Source organism: Ciona robusta, chromosome 14 (assembly GCF_009617815.1).
Source record: "Ciona robusta chromosome 14, ASM961781v2".
Taxonomy (NCBI): domain Eukaryota; kingdom Metazoa; phylum Chordata; class Ascidiacea; order Phlebobranchia; family Cionidae; genus Ciona; species Ciona robusta.
In genome coordinates, this window is record NC_143248.1 from 1949562 (window position 1) to 1969616 (window position 20055).

Consider the following 20055-nt stretch of genomic DNA (forward strand, 5'->3'; position numbering starts at 1 on the left):
ACAGGGTCACAAATTTAGCGGATTTTTGGATCAATTACTTAAAATTCTTCAAGTTTTTGGTCAAATTTAGGGGGCAGTGTGACTATGCCACCCACGATGTAGTTGCGTTATTGGCTTATCTTTTGCGTTTATAGCTTCCTGTGGGCCTTCCGGGCTCTTGAAGCTCCTATCTAGTCGATAAAACACATTGCCGTGATGAAACTATACTTTGATGCGGTCTACGAAGCTGGGCAAGTATTTATTCGCAACATAACGCAAACATCCGAAAGCTCTTCAGGTGTGAGTCGCAGGAAGTTTTATATTTGTTCTCTATGCGTTCGCACCGCAGTGGGTAAAACCTATAGAGTTTTCATATGGCCAACTAAAAAGTAATTGGGAAAGAAAAATAGGTATGGAGAATTAAATGAAGTCGTGAATCTCAACAACTGTTCAATAAAAGGCTGAAAATATCTTCAAAGAGTTCGGTTAAGTCACTTTCTTTGTTCGTTTATGTAAACGTTACTGTTTGGTTTATTTTCTTTCACCTTTTTTGCACTATTCAGTGAAAGCCATTCATGATTATAAATCATGACGACGGTTTTTCACTTTTGCTGGATCTTATATTGCGCAAGGCTTTGCAAAGGGGTAACGTGCTGAAGGCTCTTTGGGGCCTAAAGAGAACGGGTTTCAAAAGCAAACATTGGTTTTAAAACACAAGCACACGGCGTAACGTTCACAATGAAAGGAAAATTCTCCTTTTGACTCCATTTTCTCTTTTCACTTTCACACGTTACGGACTTATCTTATTCTTTAGGAGATTAAAAATGTAATTTAGTCGTGTGTTTACACTTTTGCTTACGAGTAAATACACAAAAAGTACCCTATACACCTAAAACACACATACAACACGAAATACGTAAACATATAGACAGTTTCTACAAAATACATAGGCGTCCAAGCAAAGGTGTATATATTTATTTAGCATCCCTAAAATCCATTTTACCGCACAAAAATCACGGAAACGGTCACCAAACCGATTTCTTTATACGGGTCTAATTTTAGTCCATACTTAAATCGAATAAACAAAAAAAGTTTGTCTAAATCTTTACGAACTAATATTGACGCTACGTTCTTTTGTTAACCGACTTATGCGTGGTTACGCAAACATATTTGACGCTTGTACGTTTTGCTTGGTCATTATGACGTAATAGAGTGACAGTCCAATAGGGCAAAGTTTTATAATTTAAAAATAATTTCATTATTTTCATTAAAATGAAAGTACGAAGGTCACAGACCATTTGCCCCAACTGAGAGCTTATAAATCTGCATGCCATGGCCTTACTGGTAAAGGCATTATTAAGGCTCATGTTTCCCGCTAAATCAATAACTTATATGACCAAGTTTCGGCAAATGTTGTGCAAAATCTAAAAATGCGATTTCTTAGTTTTATAATATTGTAAAACGGAATTTTGCGTGAATATAAACGTTTCAAAATTCACACTTTTCTGTAAAATAGTTGAAAATTTGTTCCCTACCTTGCTCTATGTGTATTTTCCAATACAATTATTTTCTGCTTATGACAAACTGCATTTTACTTTGAAGTCCATTGTTGCGTGTGGTGGTATTTGCTCTCTTATGCAATATAAGGTGAAAATTAAATTTTCTACCAAATGCAGTTTTAAGTCGGTAAACCGCAGCGAAAGAGATTTCCTTTGAAGATTTAAAGCTCTATTAACTACACTGCTGGGGCAAATATTATACCAAGAAAATGTGATGCACTGGAAATTTTACATACAGTAGGGTGGGGGAAGATGGGACACCTTAAGCACACAATATCTAAATGAAGAGATCGTGTTTTAAACAATTAACAACGCTCTAGGGGAGTCGTGAAGATACGTTTTTATAATTCTTTGCATTTTCTTTGTTTACTACCAAATTGGGCGAGAAAATAGAATGAAAAGGTGTCCCATCTTCCCCCAACCTACCATATCCATAGTAATACAGTAGGGTGGGGAAAGATGGGACACCTTTTTATTCCATTTTTTCTCCCCACGACTCCCATAGACCGTTATTAATTGTTTAAAACACGATCAAGATACTTTGATATAATGTGCTTAAGGTGTTCCATCTTACCTAACAACACTATAGTAATAGTTTAATTGTTGAAAAGATTTTCTGGCCGTTTTAATTATATGGTTTTGGGGTATTTTAGCACATCTTGGTTAGTTTTTGAGCCTAATTGTTTTATTAGGCGTTTGTTATAAAGCCTATGCACAGTTTTATGATGTTTTGTATTGAATTTTATTATGAATTTAAAAATCCCTGGGCAAAATATAAAAAAAAGCAAAATAGTGATGTTTTTAAAATGCTAAATCGCAAGAAAGTTTATGCACACTTTTTTTATGTGTTCTATCGAATTTAAAAACGTTAAGCAAAATTAAAAAATCAAAATAATTTATGGATGATTTATAATGCTAAATCAGAAGACGGCATTCTAGACAATGTACATCATATATTTATCAATTGCCACACACATTTGCGACACACACATGATACAAAACAGGGGTTTCCAGAACGTGCGTGCCGGGTGCAAATATTTACGGTTTTTAAGCATATGCGATGTCTAGGTCTTATGACCATGTAAATCAAACACTTAGTAAGTTCTATTCTTAAATTATTGTCTGGATGATGACACTTTTTCCAATCATTTCTCAACTTGTGATAAGCCCATTCAAAAGCATTCTATTTGGTTACGGTTTGAAAACGTCTTTCTCATTATTATTTTGCATTTTTTTCTAGCGTCACTTTTTAACCAGTCGTAGCGTGATAGTTGAACAATAGTTTGATATGCGATGTCAGATTGAGTGACCGTTAGCAGAGCGTCGCCCACGCATGGAGGCGAACAAAGCGAGCGAGTGTTTGCTTTCTATTTTTACGTCCCTTTGGATCTCACGCAAGCCGGGGCACGTGACAGCGTTGTTATAGCAACAACAGGCCACGTAATCTTTCCGCTACGGTTTCGTCGTGTTCGTGATCGCCTTTCACCTAATTTTTACCTGCCCGTTGGCCAGGCAACATAAGAATTCGAATAAAGGTTACTGCAGTCACGAATATCAGTTACGTCATTTTTTCAGCGTTTTTTCCCGCTAAACCGATTAACACCTACCGTAAAACGACATCGATTTTACCCTACGCCGCTAATTGGAAACGTAGTGCCGCCTATGTTCAAACACTCATTACTTTAACAAGTTTACTCAATTCAACGTCATTTGCTAAGGTCAAGTAGCTGGTATTTGTACGTCTGTGTAACGGATTACGCTTTTGTATTTTTAACACTAGACAAACAACAATGGCGCAATCCTTTTATCAATGGCATTGGACTTTCGTACTGTGTGTAGTAACCAGGCGTAAACACAATACATCAGCAATACCAGTAACTTAGCTGGCGAAGCGAGCGCTCGCGAGAAAAGTGAGAGCTCCAAAAAACTTTTCAAATTATCTTCGGTGGTTAGGGGAAATGAGGATTGACCGGTGTGTTAGTAGAACGGCCTGACTGTAAAGTCACGTAGGCAAGTACACATCCGCATGTCTTACGCATAGTAATACGAGCATGATGGATTGCCCCAAATACGTTAAATAAGCACTTCAAGTCAATTCAGTTCTGATTGTATATAATAGGGTCGGGTAAGATTGTCCATGTTTTCATTCTCTTCTGTCGTCCCATTTGGTATTAAAACACAGAATATTTACAGAATTAAATAGCCGTATCCTCACGTCCTCAAAGAACGTTGACAATTGTTAAAACCGCAATCAACAAATGTGGAACTTAACGGTAATATTATGGGATAAAACTCTGTTTTGTATATTGTATAGTGGGGTGGGGAAAATGGGACGCCCTTTTTTATTTTATTTTGGTAGTAAACAAAGAAGATTCAAAGAATTTTAAAACCGTATCCCCACGACTTCATATACCGTTGTTAATTGTTTAAAATACGATCAGGATATTTGGATATTATGTTCTAAAAGGTTTTCACCTTACCCCACAGTACTATGACACAAAACAGATTGTCCAACGTAATATACATCTATGCACACTGTACGAAGGTTAAACTGGCAAGTTAAAGTTCCAACATGTGACTCAGTCGTTCCCTAAATGATTAACGGTAAGGAGAAAGTTAAAAAACGTAGTAGAATGACAAGCAGTAAACCAGGTATTTTCCCAAGGATGAGTGAATAAACATTTCTGGAATCCAGTTCCGTTTTTACTTGATTATTGTTTACCTTATCAAGTTACGCAATACGAAATTCTGGAGCATAAAATCAAGTGGGGTAAGATGTGATACCGTTAGCATATTATAGTAAGGTGGGGGGAAATGGGACACCGTTAACACATAACTTAAATTAAACAAGTAACAACGGTCTATGAGAGTCGTGAGGGTACTGTTTTATAAATATTTAAATTTTCTGTGTTTACTACTAAATGCGATGAGAAAATAGAAGGATACGGCGTCCCATCTTATTGATTTGTTAATTGCATGCCGCTACAGGAAAGGATTGCGTTTGACATGCTTTTTGTTTCAAGTTTGATCCGGTATGGTCTGCATAGGTAACCGCAGTTTAGGGTTAAAGTTTCGTGCATGATAATTGTTCCGAGTGCTTTTGTTGTAATCTCGCACGATTTTTAAGCGAACAGTTAGATATCTGTTGCAATACAATAGGACTTTGCTAACGTTGCCGTTCAATCTACGATTCCGTGGGTGATAAGCAACCGCGACGAAAAAACGAGCGATGAAAAATATTCTTCACATCCAAGATGATTCTGCATTTTTGCCGAAAAGCTTCTCAGCGAGAATGGTCGTGACAATCTGGACAGAACCGTGTCTTGATATTTCTCCAATGTTTCGCCGATCGCAGGCAAACGTGATTGCCGAGGAACCGCAACGAACAAATATGCTAAGGCAATGCCGAAAAAACAACACTATCACATCAGCATTAGACCGAAATCGCGTGAGAGCTAGCGTGTTGTAATTGCTTTTGCTAATTAAAACGACCAACCAAAATCTAACAGAAACTTGTATGCGGTTTGATACACCTAATATTGCATGCACGTCTTTTACTTTCCATACGCTCGTTGTTAGTATCGGCACGCGTTTTTTCTACCTATACAGTAGGGTGGGGGTGAGACGGGACACCTTTAGTAGATACTATACAAATATCCTGATAGTGTTTTATAAACAAATGACAACGGTCTATGGGAGTTATGAGAATACGGTTCTATAATTTTGTGAATGTTTTTTGTTTACTACCAAATGGGACAGAAAAATAGATTAAATAGACAAAATGGAACAAGAAAATAAAATAAATGGATGTCCCATCTTCCCCGCTCTACTATGGGATGCAAAACAAGTTTTAATTGTTTACTAAAGATGCCATGAAAATATTACATAGAAAATCAGTTATAACGTTGGCTGGAAACTCTTATAAATATCAAACCAAGCCTTCCTTTTCTAAGGTTAAAACCTTCGGGCGGTTTATAGAGCGGAAATATTGGTTATCGTTGTCGTTTCAACGTTTGCTAATTAATCCGGTTCGTTAAAAAATCGTGACAGGAACGTCCTATTCTCGTAGACTTTTTCTGTCGTCCTTTCGGGCGTTGAAAACAGCGTCATACTTGAAGTTGTACCGAAATTAAGTTGGCGACATTACTTTCAAGTTCAATGCTTTCAAATGGCTCCGTTTGGAGAAGAGCTTTTGCGGGTTGAATATGTATGGTTACGTCACTTAAAAACGTGAGATTTTTAATTCGTTTTGACGCAGCGAGACATTATACTTGGCGATAAATATGCGACGATATAGCCGTATATCGTAATGCGGTATTTATAGAAAAAAAGCTCTCACGCTCAAAAACGACACTTTTAAATTACACTTTTTATAATGACGTCTTTCGGCTTAATAGGCTATCAATGCAATTTTAACGCCAAACCCAGCGAATTAAGTTAAATACCGACTGGACAGCGCAGAAAATGCACATATTTGGCAATACTTAAAACTTAATTGATCCAAAAGTAACGGCTTTCAAGGTAAACCCGATTTTCATTTGCATTTTGTTTTTAGTAATAATAACAACATATATACATAGAATTTTAAAGAGCCTATATATATACGGTTTTAACCTGTACGCACACTGAACTATCACTCTAAAAAAAGTTCAATCAAACTTATTTAATACCGAAACTTTACACAAAATGTTTGAATCAAGTAATTGACGCAATTTATAGTCTACTAATAATACCCACTGTATTTTAAACTTTATCTGTATATATATCTAACAGTGTACATCGAAACATCGTGCCGGTAGTGAACAAAAATAATTATGTAAATTAGCTTGTTGGTACTTTTCATATTCTGTTTAGATAAAAAAGCTATTTTTGTCTCACAAAACATGAGATATGTTTCATTTTGTCTATCCTTTATATTTTTCCCATGCCGTTTGCCAGAAATACAATTATCTGTATACGAGTATAAGCTCAGGGCAAGTTACGGAAATTTATAGGTTCCTTATATAATATTGAAATAACAACTGACGACAGTTTAGGAATCTAAAGTTAATAGGATGGGGTAGGATGGGAAATGTGGGGTAAGATGGGAGACCTGTGTTTAACGACTGTTGTTTTCCGGCAACGCGAGGATAAAGTAAGAAATTACATAAATACGTGTTTTTATTCTTTTTTTATCGTCCCGTTTAATTGTAAACAAAAAATATTTACATAATTGTTACCCTGGGACTCTAAAAGTGCGTTGTTATTTGACCAAAAAAGTCAGGAAATAAGGTATTTAGGTGCTAACGGTTTCCCAATTTACCCCCAGTAATAAATATGTATGTATATAATATTAAAACCACAGTAAGATTTTAACTTATCATATACAGTAATATGAATTCTTGTGTTAAAATTTAGCCCAGCAGCTAAGGTCAAAGGCAGGCGTGTGTTTGCATTGGACTTACGTTACTTTACTTTGCGAATACAGCACCGTAGCAACATAACATATAGCGTGAACTCGCCGTTTGTGACGTCACAATCGAAAGAGAATGCAGTTAAGCGTAACCAGTTTTTGGAATGTGCGTGAGACTCAAAACGAATAAAAAGTCGACTTGATAAGAAAGCTACACTAAATATAGTGCAAGGAAATCTATCTATAAAATAGGGTGTGTATATAGAAAATCAGCTTTGAACTTGAAACATTACAGCCGTACAGCGCTTAGTCTGGGTATTTTACAGCTAATATAAATTTCACAGCGAGTTTTTGCGTGAGAAGTTTTTTACAAAAACTGCAAAAAAATGCTCAAAGTCTTGGCTGATTTTGCTGGAAATTCGTGCGAAAGGCGAAAGAAAAAAGGGACAAAAGTTAAGAGAGAATGAAGGAGTAGTTATCTCACTTTTCTCCTTTCGCCGAGCTTTGCCCGTCAAGTTTATTTTGAGTTCCTAGCTCACGCATCCGTGGCAGTTGCGCTACGGTAGCCTAGCTGGTAGCAGCAAAGTTACATGTCTGCTTGTGAATAAATATCGTAGGCGACGCGGCGTGTTTAATTACCAGGCTAAATCTAAATAAGTATTGACGTACAAAAAGGTCAAAGGTGTGAAAGCCACGTTAGGACGTATGTAATCGGTTTTGGTATGTTTGTTCTTAATTGGCCTTGTTGTTTGGACTTTGAATTGAATTATAGGGATTGGAATAATTTGTATGGTGTTTAAGATGTCATGTTTTTGAACTTTTTAACCTCGCGATTTCAGACAGCTAGTCATCTCCGAACGATTTAATCTACGTAATAGGATTTCGCTTTGGCGCTGGCAAACTGACTAGTTATATACTGTTATAGCAGGGTACAGACTTAAACCACGTTTTTTTCTAACACACAAAACTTAACTCAAATTTAAATTGACCAATTTTTGTTTCTTGTTTATACAGAAAACTTTTTAGACCGGCTTTTGGCTCACTTTTTGCCAAAGCCATTGTAAAGTCGACTGCCGAAGGGCAAAAAACGAAGTGAATTTTCGCCATATTTTTCAACGAAGCTGACAATTCGTCGGCCGAATACACTCCTATATACAAGCGAATCAAGACCCGGACGAAAAGCCGAGATTTCAAACGACAGAAACGAAAAACATCGTTTATTTGTGAAAACCTTTGCACTTGTTCAAGCAAGCAAGGTAAGAAAACAAAACTTATCCAAAAAAATTATTTTAGTTTTTTTTTGTTTTTGTGCTTTTTCGGACAGTTTAAAAATCTCTTTATTTTTCGTGTTTTTTTTTAAGTTTCTTCAATAAAAACTGTCATTTTGAAAGATAAAACGACCTGTTTTATTCTTACAGATATGTTTTTCCGACAAAATATCTCTAGCAAACATTAACTAACGCGATTTCATTGTCCGCAACGTCTTAATGTACCTTAATTCGCGATTTGCGGAGACCTGTTGTTAAAAAACTAATATTTGATTGGTTTGGGACAAAAGAGCTTTAGATTTTCGACGTGGCTACGGCCCCGTGCGTGTGTGCTTTAGCGCGAAAATTGGTTTAAAACGCTTGTAATTGTACAGTGGTTTAATTTGAAACTGTACTCTGGGTAAGGTATAAAAGCTATATAGAAGCTATGCCACGCTTTAAATTTGATACCAAAATATGCATTTTTTCAAATCCGCCGCTCAATTATCGGGAAAATTGACCCAGAGTGACTTATTTTAAGCGAAGAGTAAAACAGTTTAAAAAGCGGCGTTAAAAGGCCGTATTCCAGAGCTTTCGGTTTGTTGGCACAAGCGACGCTTTCCGGGTCACCTTTTTCCGACTGCAAAGGTGACATGGACTGTCGGTGTTATATAGGAGCTATACCTGATGCCGGTGCGATTGATTTGCTCATGTGTCAGTTTAAGTGGTTGCGGTAAGAGCTCAACAAATATAATGACGAGCAGAGAAAGGAAAGAGTGTGGAGCTTAATTAAACGCTCCGTTTGACTTCGCTCGTATATATTGTATTGTGACCGGGTGCAGGCTGGAGTATATAAATATCATGTCGACTGTAAGCAAGGACGACAGTTGTCAATCATACGTACAGCGTGAGGTAGTTAGGCAGTTGTGAAGATATGTATTAGCAGCGAATAGGAAAAGCCACATAGAGTAAAATTATTAGCGAAAATTATTTTATTATTTTTTTTTATAATGTATCAATTTACTGGTCACTTTTAATTTTTTTTATCTTTTTATTTATTTTGCAGAGGTTCAAGCTGACACCTCCTTTGATAACCGTGCAAAGCAACTTACACGCACGTAGGAAAGAACGCAAATGGCTGCTGCCGTGGCTCTGAACTACCCGTCGCCGAACTTCAGCAGCGAATTTCCCGCCGAGAATTTCTACTCCGCCCGATCCTTAGAACAGGCCGCTTCTGTCTCCGAAGCGTCGTCATTCTCGCCCGTCTCCTCGCCCGAGTTTTTATCGTTCGAACAAAACACAATCTCAGACGCATCAATTGACAATTTTGAGGTAGGTGGTATACTATTATATAAAGAACAATGGGGCACTTTATACTTTTATATACCATTTTACTATTACTTAACTGAATTAAGCTTTCCGGGTGTTGGGACAATGGGCCAAAATCTGGCCTAAATCCCAGGTCCTTCATCCATAAAGAATAAAAAAGAAATTTTACTAATGCATAAAGAACAGCAGGGCTCTGTATACTTAATAACCAATCTATTTTAATTGGTTATAAATGGACCATTTTTCGAAAATATTTGTATCTAATACTGTATACCGTTAGCACCTAAAAAAAACTTTATTTCTTGATCGTATTTTAACAATTAACAACGCTCTTTGCGGTTACGCTTGTTTAGTTATGTTAATATTTCTTTCTTTCGAAATAATTAATACACGGCCCATCTTACCCCATTCTACTATAGCTATTTATGTCCTGTAACCTATAAATGTGAAATAAACTCAAGTTCGAATTTCAAAGTTAAGATTCAGCACGCACAGAAGCCGTAACACCCCTTTTCCACTTGACCATAAAATTCGGTTTGAAATTGGGTCGCGTTTCGCAGCTCGACGTCGCATGTCGGAGCCGTGGCGACGGTGGGTCATGGGTTATGCAGGGGTTAACCCATGTGCCTTGCGCGGTACCCAGGCAGGGTACCCAAGCGTGGTCGGTTAGGAAATTACTCAGCGAAGATAAACAGAACGTCTTCCGACAGTCGTTATCCTGTTATTGTCTGGGATATTGAACGTTTACGCCGCGCGAATGGTAGCAGTATGATATGGTGGGTGGAAAGCTCGGCACGTACGGTTGTAACAAGCGTACTGAACGAAATTACACAGAGTACGGCGTCGCTTCAAAGACCGTTTTACATACTTTCGCAATTACGTTACGCGTTACATCATTATGTAACTGTGTATCCATATGTAGTTGAATCCTGACACATGGTCTATGTTTTTCAATATAGTTGGATGGGGTAGGATGGGACACTTTTAGCACATAATATCCAAATATCTTGATCGTGTTTTAAACAATTAAAATACGATCTACACGGGAGCCTTGAAGATGCGGTTTTATAATTGTTTAAATATTCTGTTTATTACCAAATGGGACGAGAAAGTAGCATAAAAAGGTGTCCCATCTTCTCCCATCCTACTATATAAACGATTTACATTATCTTTATGGGTCAGTTAAATATTACGGAAAATGTAGCTAAACCGGTGGTCATGTTTTTCTTTTATTTTTTTGCGGTTAAAAGTGGACTGGTTAACAGTAACAAGCAACCGAAGCGAATCCGTAGCTTCCTGCTATGTTTTAAGTCGACAGGGCACGGAAACTGGTTTGAGCAATGCTTTTATTGAGCAGGTTGTTTTTCGTTTGTTGAGGTGTACATGAAAGTCGCATGTAGCGGTGCGTGGTTAGTCACGGCCGTTATTTGTTTGAAGCTCGTAGATCAAAGCGCGCCGTTTTTTTCTGAGACAGGAAAGTAAATTTAAGCATGAGGGAAATTGGATTTCGAAAATCTTAAAAGAACCCGCGTGTAAATTCGTTGGTGTGACTTTTTCCCAACAAGTGCTATCAAAAGTCATTCTTAAAGCTGTACCACATAATTGTAAGAAGTCTGGGAAACGCAAGTCATCGACCACCCGAACACGTTTATTACGTGCCCGGTATCTTTCAGGAAAAAAGTCCTAACCGCATCTTCTGCTTAAAGCATGGTCGAGATCTGGCTATGTGAGTGTAAAATATAATACTGGTCGCGTTGGTCTGCTAATAACAGCACATATATATCAATCCAGACACCGAGGTACCACAGTCGCTTATTACACAACTGACTCCATACCATAGCTGTAATCATGGTCTAAGAAATGGAAGGTTTTGAAACGGCAGCCTTCACTCAACTACCGTTAGCTAAAAGCGTTTCGTGGAAAACATACGCTCTTGTGGCGAAATAATCGTTTTTCTCGCGCGGCGCTCAGAGCGAAACCATATCGACTTTAAACTGCGATAATTGCCGTCGCTTGTAACTGCTTATAAGTCCTTTCGGCTTTGTGAACGTTGTCGGTAATTATTGCCGAAATGACCAGAGTAAGCTTGCCAAGATATGGCCATACCCTGATTGCTGGCTTTTTGATTGCCAAGTTTCAAACGATTAACGGCAGCCACGGTTATTGCCAAGGGCAAAAATGTACGCGTAACTGTAAGCGTTAACATCTGATTAAGCAACCAACTCGGCTATAGTAAAAATCTGTACGCGAATAAACGCAGTGCATTGTACTTAATATGATTCGTTGTAATCCGATTCACGAAAGTATTAAATCACTAGAAACGTTTGGTTACAGTAAGTGTATTGTGTTCCACAAGTCTATATCGGCGGTTAAAGCGGATGAGACGAAGTTTACATAAGCGGGTACGAACCTTATCTTATCGAGCTTTCATCGTTTACAATTACGTTCGTTTCACATTCGGGCTTTTACCCCGGGACGTTGCCAGTGAGGGCACGCTGAAGACATAAAATGTACAGAAAATATCAGTTTACGGAATGCGCAGTTGGTGCTCTGTATGACGGGCAACGCATGTCGATATCTAGACTAAATGACGGCGGTACCAGCATCAATGCTTGCTTGAAGCACCGAGATCCAAGTTGCTGTCGAAAACAACTTTCAACGGAGAGAAAGCAGAAGGCCTGGACGCAGCAGAGCGTGCTGTGCGGCAGGCTTAGCACCGCCTGACCAAACACGTAGCTCTTGTTTTCCTTATCTCCACTGGCTTGTGTAAGTGTATGTTGCGCAGTCGTGTTGGTAGCATTGTATGTTGCTTTGCGGAGCAGGGGAAATAATGAGCGCCTTGTTCGCTAATGATAGTTGTATGCCCCCTTTGCTGTTCCCCTCGTCCAAACTACTTGCGCTGTGTATGGCCGCTTACACGCGTGGAGTGCCACTTAAGAAAAAAACTCGACAAAGATTGATAAATAACGAGGAAAAATCGCGCGATTGATCATGAAAAATGCTTTAATTTAAACACACCCGCGCTGGAACCTATTTAACCTGCAACGAATAACCGCTCATTTGGCCTAACTGCCTAATGCTTAGTCATTAGTGCATGTTTTACCATGGAACCACAGATGTCGTTGTTATACACCGCGTTGTTAACGAGCGAGGTAACTTTCTACGCTAAGTGTTGTTTTATGTCGCGTTTGATGTTTGCTTTAACTACACGTAATTTATGGCTGCGTTCTCCTCCAAGTACATGAAACCCGTTATTTACTCACAAGTGAAGAACATACACAATTTCAAGTTTATGTGACGTACTTCTCTGCCTACGCAAGAGCTACATTCCATGCCGTAATCAGTTCCAACATTTCGCGCTGAAACGTATTTAATCAACTACAAAGCGCATATGGGAGTAGACCACCTAGGCAGGCATGCCTTCAGCAGCTGTAGCCTATAAAGCGTTTTCAGCTGGACAATATAAATAGAAAACATCAATTTGTCTTGCGCAACAGTACAGTTGTTTTATGACAATTCTCGTCGGATTTTACGCTCCAATGATCACATAAACATATAATATTTGCTCCTGAAAAGTTGGAACGGAAAAATTAAATTTCAGTTGTACACATCCGCTAATTTTCGCGCAAACACATTAGAATTGTGTTGGCCGACAAAGCATTGATACGATAGCTTGTGTCATGAGTTCTATTTTCAACGATTCTTAAAAAAGTTTTCAATTTACTTTGCCCCGTGCGGTCACGCCACCATTTTTCCCTTTCGCCATTCATTCCCGTGGTATAGCTTTGATGTGAACGCAATAATATTGCCGGCAGAGCAAACATTGATATTTAAACAGATTTACTGCCGTCCTTCTAAAACGGCTGGCATAGAATAGGACCCTACCAGTCCGTAAGCCCCGAACAAAACACACACGTCGGTGTTTAGTAATTTATCAAACGTTGCTGGTGTTTTGGCGCGATCCATTCGCCTGTCCCCAGTACAAACAATCCGTAATTATCTCATTGGGGCTCGCTATAAAGCAAACAGCTCTATCATAAAAATACCCCATACCTCGGCAAAAGTAAACTTAATAGCGTAAACTTTACTAAACGCTAACCTCCAGTGTTTTTCTTTAGTGCGCGATGAACGATTTCTACATCGAGCAGCAGTTGGACAACTCGGCAAGTTTAAAGACCGGTGACGTCATCATGCCGCCTCCAATGACGTCACGAACCACGTATTCATCCGACCCGAACATTTTCCGACGAGAAAGTGCATCAGACATTCACGATATCTTGAACCCTGGAATTAGAAACAATTGCCCAGGTTAGTTTGACAGTTTGTAACTTTTTTCATTTCCCAATTCAGGGTAAATTTACACATTTTTTGGAAGAAAATGTGGGAAAATCGTAGAGTAATATGAGATAACATGTCATCCCGTTAGCAACTGACGTCAATATTCCCTTATCGTGTTTTAAACAATTAAACAAGTCAGTTTATAACTTTGTTATAAACTTTAAAGAAAATTTCCCTTTTATATTTGAAAAAAATTACATTCTTGAAATCGTGCACAATATCAACTGTAAACATTTATTAGATTTTAAAATTAAATGAGCTATGTGTAATATACGTAACAACCTTTTGTTCCAGGTTACCAAGCAAACAGCGCTTCGAACAACATTTACCAACAAACGAACAACTACAGTAACATAGATACCAACAACGGAGCTTGCGTTAACGTCAATTTCAACGTTGTGGTGAAGCAACAAAACAATCACCACTACCACAATTCACCTACGTCACCAACGCATGACGTCATCCCACAAAACGCAATGACGTCACCAGCAGGTATGACGTCACCACCGGGAAGCCCCAGCATGCTAAACATCCCTCCTGTTTCGAGTTTCATCAAAAACTCAGAAGCCATCTTACACCCATCGTCCTCACCGACAATGACGTCATCACCCGTGACGTCACACACCTATCCACAAATGCACCACGAAGAATATACCCGAGCGAGGATCCCTTCCGAATCCGAGTCAGTGGTATGCTACGACCAGAGAAGGCATGCATCTCTTCCGTCCATTACTATCACAAACCTCGACGAAAACGAGTCCATGATGCAAGCGTACCAACGTACACGTTCAACTAGTCTCACAACCGATAGATGTTCTATTCCATCTACTTCCCCTAACCCTGGATCACCGCCTGTGCAGATGGCCCAACAGCCATGCTCGCCAGTGAACATGGCTAATACAAAGCAATACCAAGTCAAAACTGAAGTCAATACCCAACCATTAGGAAGCTGGGACAGCAACATGATGATGTATTCCGAGCCCGCACCGTCCCCCTTTAACGCTAGAAGATGCAGTTCTGAGGTTGGAGCAATCAGCACGCCAACGAACGACGGTTTCATGCCCATGAACGGTATGATCGCACCCAAAATTGAGAAGTTATACCCCGATGATCAATACACCGCTAACAACCCAGCTTATTCGTGTGGAACGACAGGCATCTCAAATAGCTACACCAGAAACCCCCAACCCTTGTTCCCACCGAGCCAAATCAACTTCCCATCGATATTAGAAACCAGTTCAACGGATACAATAATCCAACAACAGTGCCCTGCCGTACACCACCATATGACCCAGCATAGCCATATGCATCACAACAGCGAGAACCGCAGGCATAGTCACGAGATCCCACTGCACAGAAGAAATCACCCATATTTGGCAATGTCTGTACCACCCCCCTACCCACTGGCAGTGAACGGTACAATTCCGTACAGGCCGAGGTACAGCAGACGAAACAATCCCGATCTCGAAAAGAAAAGAGTTCACAAATGCACCCACGCTGGTATGATATATATTTATACCCACAAAGTAACATGCATGGTAACTCGTAAACTAGCACGAGGTGTATGATCACCCGTGTTATAACGACTGTCGTTTTCGGCCACGCGAGGATAAAGCAAGTTACATTTTTTTCATTACATTTATACTCAATAATGACATATTACTAAAAATTTGGCAGTCAAAACAGGGATAAAACCAATAGAATGGCGTGAGAGCTGTGTAGGCAAAACTCACTGAACCAAAAACTATTTTCATGTTACGCCCGACTGCAACTCAGTGGCTGTTCGATGCACCAAAACAACAGTAAACAAAATTTCGAACAGAAATAACGTTGCCATGCTGACTCTAATGTAATCGTTGCGGTTGGACAGTCGATAGACTTTATTAGGCCTATAATGGGAACCACACTACAAGGTTGGGTTGTAGTTCTAACTGTTACTCAGCCATGCGTTTAAATGTTGCGTGCGGAGAACTGCGCTGAAAAATAACCTGAAAACGGGACGGAACCTATTTTTCGATGCGATTTACGGAACCCGGAAACTTAACGTATACGGTTAAGGTTTATGTAACCTTTAACATATACCGCTAAGATTGATGCGTTCGGATGCGCTGTTGTTTATGTTGCCCTGGCGTTACGAAGATAAACAATATTTAAATTTAGAGATTATATAAACATTTGAACTGACGTGCAGTGTGTACAGATAAATATCGCGAAACTGTGGCATAACTTTCAAGAGAGCAACAAACAAGTTTTGAGAGATTTGATTTGGGAGGGTGCTGTTTAAGAAAAAATAACCGTTGCGTGTTTACGTTTACTTTATCCGATCGAAATGAGTTTTGTGAAAAAAAACTTGCGCCGTAGTTCCATTAAGGCCATCAGATCGCATTACGCTGCGGGCGACGAATCTATATGCGGAAATCGTGAGCACGCGTTCCCTTTGGCAGTAGGTGTTTGCCAGAGCCATTGCCGATTACTGGGCGATAAGCAAACTTTGGGTATGCCCGCCGACCGTACGAGGAAAAAAACTTGCAACTGAGATTTTCGGAAAATAACACCGAAATTAACGAACTGCGCCAACGCCTATATGCGCTGTTATGATTGCATTTTCGCAAATTGCTCGAGCAGAGAGAGCAGTACGACTGCTATTTATGGTTATCCTTAATGATTAGTTCAAGTTTAAGCCAAAATATTACTTTAACAGTGCTCAATAGTACAACATAGATTTTTGCAAACGTAGTAAATTCACATTAAAATAGACTGTTTTAATTCAAAATACGAGACTTTTAAATCTACTTTTCCGCATAGGTTGCACTAAGGCGTACACCAAAAGCTCACATCTGAAAGCTCACCAAAGAACACACACCGGTAAGAAGAATTATCCGTTTAAAACTTTTTAAAAACATAAGTGTGTCACGAATACATATAAGAGATGGGAAAATGATATCATTTTTCTTCTATTTTTCTTAAATCTTAGTGCGAAGTATTACGGCAAAACCTACAGTTCGGTTTTGTTATTTTAAAAGATCTTTTTTCGTTCTCTTTATTTTAAACCCTACTCCACAGTATTATATGGCAAAACCTACAGTTCGGTTTTGTTACATATGAACTCTTCAATTGGGTATTGAGTCGCTATGGTTACGCAATAGTCGTAACAAAAGCGGCTCCCTGTCTCCACACTGTTTCCGGGGTGAAGCAATATAAATTGGGCGAACAGTGGCGTATAAAGGGACCATACATATGCGCTCATTTCAACCCACATTAAAGGGGATGCCGTAAAACTAATACGGGTTCAAGGTCATGATTTTGTTACAAATTGGATTAGATTTAATTAGTTATAACCGTAATTCAGTTTCCTTAAACCGCTGTTTATTGTCCTAGTAATTAAAAGTTAATATCGGCTATTGAAGACGTATTGGAAATGACAATGTTGGTTATTACTCTTACTATACGGTGTTTTAATTCAGAATAATATATAGAAGTGCACAGATGTGTACGGTAAAAACAGCAACAGTATCGCTTTTCGCAAAGGGCGTAGGCAGTCGAATGCTGTTATTTGGGAACCCAAATAACTGGTTTTGAATGCGAGACAGAAATTCGACTTGTTTTCGCGTTTTGGACAAGAAAACACGATAGCCTATAATGACTCATTTCGCTGTTTGTAACTTGCTTGCTCCAGAGCTATGGGTATTAAAAGGTTCGAATGTTCCTTATTGTCAATTGAATCGCGTAGGCGGTGCATTTTCTACCAGCAATTGAATTATTTTGGCTGTCGTCCCTTTTTAGTGTTTCAGGAAAAGTGCCCGCTCCATTGCGAACCTTTACCGGTAAAAGAAAACAAAATAATATATCTCACGTCGCTTAGAACGGCCAATGACGTCAAAACTCGATACGGTGGCATTGGCATGAATTGAAACGTGATTAGCTATGGGCTAAACGATTTAAATTCGGCCGTATGGCTTCGCCGCCGTGGTAGAAACTTGCTGAAGCGCACATTCCAAAGTGACATGACTGAAACTTAGCGTTGTTTTCTCGCTAGTTTAGAGACCACCTGACAAATAAATGGGTACATGGTAATATGGGGTAAATGGGATACTGTTAACACAGGAATTCGTGTTTTGTAACAACGCTGTTTTAGAGCTACGGTTATATAATTCTGTGAATCTTTGTTAACTACTATGAGACGGACAAGTAAATGAAAACATGTTTCATCTTACCCCACTCTACTATACCTTTATGCCAAGATAGCAATAAAAATGCTGTAACTTATACAGTTATTTTAACTTGAAATTTTGTTTTAGGTGAAAAGCCGTACACTTGCAACTGGCAGGGCTGTGACTGGAGGTTCGCTAGATCGGATGAGCTCACGCGTCATATGCGTAAACACACCGGTGCCAAGCCATTTAAGTGCTTGGTGTGCGGAAGGTGCTTTTCGAGGTCTGACCACCTGTCGCTGCACATGAAGCGACACCAGGCATAAGAAGAACAGTCTGGCGACATGGTCTTCCCATATTTATCTCAGGAAAACAAGCGAAGCACAAGTATTTGCTTTCTAAGTGATAACTTGGACTGATGTCCATGACAGAGCGAAGGACTAACGCACTAACCGCATACCGTCGTGATAGTCCGCGGAAGTATCATGTTTTTCGCCTTTTTGCACTCGCTAACCAACAAACTAGGCTGCCAGTCCGGCGCCTGTGACTGCAAGTACTCACAACTTTATTGAGCACCAACGTGCCTTTCCTGTTACTTTTTCGATCGTGGAGCCCACTGCACTTACACGACTCCCTGTTGTACCAATCATATATCTCTTCTAAGCCTTAGCGTTCAGTGCTTTCGCCAAAAATCAAACGTGTACGCTGCTTCTAGCAGTGCAATACACAGTTATCGGTATACAATACTATAGCCTATGCAAAAAACAGGTTTTTCAGCTTATTAAGATTAATAAAAAGTCCGTACTCTGACAGTATCAATTTTACACGCTTGCAAATGGCTCTGTGCGATCATGCCTTATGCTAACACCGCCCAACATTGTGAATATTACTCGTTACATTGAAACTTTCCACTAACGCCCAAGTTATACGCGCAAATCTTTGTTCTCTTTAAGCTGTAAAGATTTTACGAACAAAATTGTTTTTGTTACTTTTTATTTAATTTCTTTTTATTTTCGCTTGTATTGCATTTCCGCAACAGACAAAAGGGCTCGAGGTTCGGCTGCAAAGCTACCTCGTTCTCTTGCTAAACTTTCGCATACTCTGCGATGAATCTGAGAAGCTGTTTTCCGCACTAACACCCTTTACTGACGCTTGTTGTTGGCTCTTCGGTGTCTCAACGAGCGTCGAACCAGTTCCCTATACTAACATGTTCCGTATTTTGTATTGCTTTTGTTTTGCGGCTACTGGTCGCATTTGTGGCCAAATTCGCATTCACTCTTCAATATAGGCTGTGTCTTATTGCAGTAGAACGATCAAATATTTTGTTACGTATACGTGTACTTTCGAATCAAGATTTTATGTTGCATCGGCAGAGTGGCCGCGAGGTGGCGCGCTGCTACGTCGTATATCCTCGTGACGTCATGGCAAAGAAATGTTTTAAATAAAAAAATTACATCCAAAAACGTGTCTTAATTAACTATTACGATTATTAAGTAGTGTAGGACTGAATAAGCCAATTACCGGACGAACAGGTACAACTGTACAGTGGTCCGCTAAGAGTGTAAAGTGGTTTTGTACAACACGACTGTACCGGGCGTTGTAAATTGTATAACAAGTAGCAAACGTACCAGAGAAATGACTAGTTTTTAATAAGGAATAATATAATTGCTTGAAAATTCAGATCTATACCCCACTAGTTTTAACACATAAACACCTAAAACTTGTAAAAACATGAGCATTAAATATAAAGGCAAACGAGTACATTTTAACAAAACGCTCCAGGACAGTATTTTTTATCATTTTTGGCCTTTTGCCCATGCGCATACAAATACATAGTTTGTACCCCTAAAACCCGACCAAAAACCTATACCGTTGTTTAAAAGCCGTTTTGCAAAACTTTTTTCTGTTTTGAATAAAAAATATTCAAATGCGATGTATAATGTCAATTGTTTGAACATAATGCGACAATTTAGGTTGTACAGGCAGATCTCTGCAACAAGCAGTTTTGCTATACGTGAAAAATTGTTTTTAGGTCATTACAAGTATAAAAACCACAGACT

The 20055-nt window shown here is 39.1% G+C and overlaps 1 protein-coding gene across 1 annotated transcript; it reads left to right on the forward strand.

Annotated features, from left to right (window-relative positions):
- The first annotated feature begins 7912 nt into the window (after positions 1 to 7912).
- LOC149724845 (uncharacterized) lies at positions 7913 to 19458 on the forward strand. The gene is made up of 6 exons (XM_089892139.1): positions 7913 to 8186; positions 9244 to 9509; positions 13625 to 13814; positions 14139 to 15344; positions 16650 to 16709; positions 18143 to 19458. The coding sequence occupies exons 2-6, from the start codon at positions 9312 to 9314 to the stop codon at positions 18319 to 18321; spliced, it is 1833 nt and encodes a 610-aa protein (XP_089748265.1). The 5' UTR covers positions 7913 to 8186; positions 9244 to 9311; the 3' UTR covers positions 18322 to 19458.
- Positions 19459 to 20055: the final 597 nt, after the last annotated feature.